This window comes from Agrilus planipennis, unplaced genomic scaffold (assembly GCF_000699045.2).
Source record: "Agrilus planipennis isolate EAB-ADULT unplaced genomic scaffold, Apla_2.0 scaffold83, whole genome shotgun sequence".
In the NCBI taxonomy this organism is placed as follows: Eukaryota; Metazoa; Arthropoda; class Insecta; order Coleoptera; family Buprestidae; genus Agrilus; species Agrilus planipennis.
The window spans coordinates 541,635-545,515 of NW_020438895.1; the positions used below are offsets into that span (position 1 = coordinate 541,635).

Sequence of the window (3,881 nt, forward strand, 5' to 3'; positions counted from 1 at the left end):
ATTAAAAGATATCATAGAAAAAATATTTGCTTGTAAAAATATATTTTCTGTTTTTATAAAAATTTACATCAATAATTCTATTCGTTGAACAACTCTGCAGCAAAATTGTTGTTAAAATTATTTCCTTTAACTAATTTCCAATGTTGAAAGGAAAATAAAAACGTACATGGTAGCATTCTAAAATTTCCCTTGTCCGATTTTATTATCGAATCCTCCTCTACATCCTTAAAGATGTAATCAATATTAAAGGTATCCAAGTGTAATTTTTCTAACGAAATTCGGCAACATCCATCGTCAGGTTTTCTTCGATAAAGTGAATACACAATATCATTACACAAAACTGATTCCATAGAGTCATAGCTTTGTGTCGTAATTACTTTTGAATTAACCACGTTTAATGAGAAACCCTTTAGCTTCGTTTCGATTAAATTTAAACCTAAAAACCCTCGAAATATATTTATTTGTTTAGATATTAGTAAAAGCTTTAAAGCTGTTCTGATGAAGTTTTTATAGTTCAAGTTTTGGTAAATATTTATATTTACCTTTAAAGTATAAGCTGTCTTTATGGGAGAATATCGTAAATATATCAAAAAAAGATGGAATTGATTCTTCTCCATTTATATTTATTTGTATCCACTGCGATGTGTCATTGTTAAAAAAGTAACCACATTTATTATTCACATTTAACAAGAACAGTTTATTTTTAAAAGCACAACATTTAATTTGTCTTCCTGGACAGGGAAGCATTATCACCTTGCTCCATAAATCTTAAAATTTAATTTGTAATTTATTATTTTATTTTGTGTTATTATAAAAAGTCTAACCAACCAGTTTTATAATTATACCAGAGCATGTTTTCCTGTATAATTCTGTAATTTCCAGCCCCTCCTATAATGTATAAAAATTCACCTACTAGACACGATTCGAAATGTCTTCTTACTTGAGGGATCCTGCAAAAATATGTCTCTTAAAGTTATTTTGTACTACTACCAGTGCTAAATTTTACACTGATTTATGTTGCCATTTTTCTTTTACGTTATCGTAGACCCAAAAGCTACGGTTCCAATCTCCTCTACCGATTTTATACTCGCCCCCAAATAGAAAAATAAACTCTTTATAAGACAACATTTTAAAACCATCCAATTTATCGCATTTACCTTTATCTACATCTAGGAGCTTTTTAAACTTATTGGAATTAATATCTACAAAGAATACACAAATTATTTTCAGAAAATGTCAATTACATAAAATTTAAAATCTGTTTTTTCGTGCTTTATTTAAAACTACTTACCGAAGTATACAATTACATGAGATGTTGATTCTTTATTAAGGATTTTATAATATCGTTTACGTTTGAACTGATCTGAACAGACAAAACTATAGTCAGATTAGTTTTTAAATTTTGTCGTGTACATTAAAGGCTATAGACAGGTAAATATGTACTGCCTATAGCTGTAACATACCCGTCTATATCCATTTACTGAATTTAAAATAGCAAAGCATACTTACCATGATATATCACAGCTAATTCTTTATCTGGGGACATTACTTTCAGTTTCTTATTTGGTAAGTCATCACTAGCATTTTGTGCAAGAAAACAGGGAACTTTTTGTTGAAATCTGTCAACACTGTTTAGCAGATGTGCAACAATATTTCTTAATTCACTCAGTAAATATCGTTCTTCTTGATTTTTTAATGCTATAAAATACATAAATAAGTCCTTTACATCCTGATTCTCAGAAATGTCAGGGTATGATAGCATTTCCCTTAGGTCACTGTCTGATAACGCTCTGTAGTTCAGTGAAGATACTAGGTACAAGAGGTTTTTTGTTTTGTTTTCATATAGTAATTTTTCACTGTGTAAACAGTTTTCATACCACCATTTCATACATACAAAAAACACATCAAATTCACATCTGCACTGCAAATTTACATCAGACAAATATAAATGTAACTGCTTTAAATGCAATTCTATAAGACAATCCATGTCTTTTATTTCATTAAATTCAACTAATGATAAGTATTTTGCTTTTAAATGTAAATCTTCTATATCAAGTTTTTCAGTTCCAAACCAAACTTTAATGCAGTTAGAGGGGGCTAAAATTTCTCTAATACGAGTGACACATATTTCTTTTATGTTTGGAAATTGTAACATGCATGCTGCTTCAAGTACTAATAAAATGTCTTCTTCATTTATAACAAAACTGCTATCCCATAACAGCGTAAGAATGATTTTAAGAGACCTTGAGTCCACTTCCTGCAAAGGTTTAGTTAACAAAAGGATCTAGTTAGATTCGTCTATAATTTACCTGAAGTGTAATTAGTCGTTGGTTCTTTTCAACAAAATTTCCTTCAAACATAACTTTAAAGTAATCACTGTGTTTGGCAAGTTCTTTTTTATTACACACAAATGAGACATTTTCTGCAATAAGAACAATTTCTTCTGAAGTACTTTTTGAATCGCCCATTTTTATAGAATTCTTTATTTATTCATATNAAAACTTGTCCGCTGCCCACGTGAGCTTTTAGCCGATTCCAACTTACGTATAAACGCTTTATATTACATTACCCACGCCATTATCCCTCCTTTAAATAGGTGTTTAAATTTAATTGGAGCAGATGTTAATATTTGGTAAAAAGGAAATATTATTAGATAATTAAAATATTTGAACAATTTTTTGAACTTTTAGGTTTAAGGAAATGCCACGAAAGCAGGTTCTGTATCTTCCTACTTTTTTCAAGCAGGTTCCTAAGAAGAGCACAATCTCACAGTATTTTTTTACCACCACTTGTGTTAGTTGTGGTGCGCATGCTCAGAATGGACTGTGTGACAAGTGCTTGAGTTATCCGACTGAGACTATGGTTGTTTTGCAAGAGAAATTGAGAAATTGGGAAAAGAATTACCAAGAAACATTACTGGTAAGATTCGTTTTATAAATTTTATATTTATTAACAATCATTTTTTAATAATAATATTCGTTGAGTAACAAGTAAAGAATTGATCAATATAGTAGCTACTGTTGAAGGTGATTAATGTTTCCAAAAATTTCAAACGAAAATGTGTGGTGATCTTATGTACTGTTAGTGATTAGTGCTATGTAGTTTTTCAAAAATTGAATTTTAGATTTGCCAGTCATGCTGTAAAAGGTACGATGGTAACGAATGTATCTCCCTAGACTGTCCTATTCTTTATAGATTAAATCAAACACATAAAGACTTACAACAGGCTCCGTTTGTACGGCAACTTGTTTCAAAGTCATTTGATAACGATAGTTGTGATTTTTAGTATTCTTTAGAACGTAAAATAATATTGATTAAGTTCGTTTTTATTTTCTTGTTAATTTCTCTTATAAACTGTACTTATTTTATAATCATTAGTCGTTTCAGTTTTGAATATTTTTCTTATTTGATTCATTTTTAAGTACCCACAGGTCAACAATCTCGGTATTAATAAGAAAAAAAGAATGTTTTATATAAATTTTATGTTTATTTGCATATTTTCGCATTGCATTAAATAAGTATATTTTTTTAATTATTTTGGTGTTTATTGCTTTCCTTAAATAAAACAAGGGCAACCTGGAAATAGTTTATTTAAAAACGTAAACATAAATAAACTCATTTGCCAGCTGAGACAGTATAACATGTATGAATGTACAATTCCCACATCGGAAAGTTCTTACAATCCGCAAATAAGAGTAAATAACATATAATAAGGATTTATTTTCAATAATATACCTAAAAGGCTACAACAAATCACGATATGAAATATAAAATAAAATCGCGATTTGTACAATTTTGTTTTTATGCATATTATATTCATGGCTTTTGCTTATTATAAAGTACGTTCTAAATCAAAACATGACTACAACACAATAAGAAAA

The 3,881-nt window shown here is 29.0% G+C and overlaps 1 protein-coding gene across 1 annotated transcript in view; it reads right to left on the minus strand.

The window, feature by feature from the left end:
- Nucleotides 1-700: 700 nt before the first annotated feature.
- The window catches only part of LOC108734298 (kelch repeat and BTB domain-containing protein 2), a gene marked incomplete at its 3' end in the record, with an annotated part of 14,181 nt that continues 11,000 nt past the window's right edge, over nt 701-3,881 (minus strand). Inside the window, 6 exon segments of the mRNA XM_025973138.1 lie at nt 701-767; nt 829-950; nt 1,007-1,202; nt 1,292-1,363; nt 1,510-2,257; nt 2,310-2,486. Of these exon segments, the coding sequence (XP_025828923.1) occupies nt 701-767; nt 829-950; nt 1,007-1,202; nt 1,292-1,363; nt 1,510-2,257; nt 2,310-2,468 (1,364 nt within the window).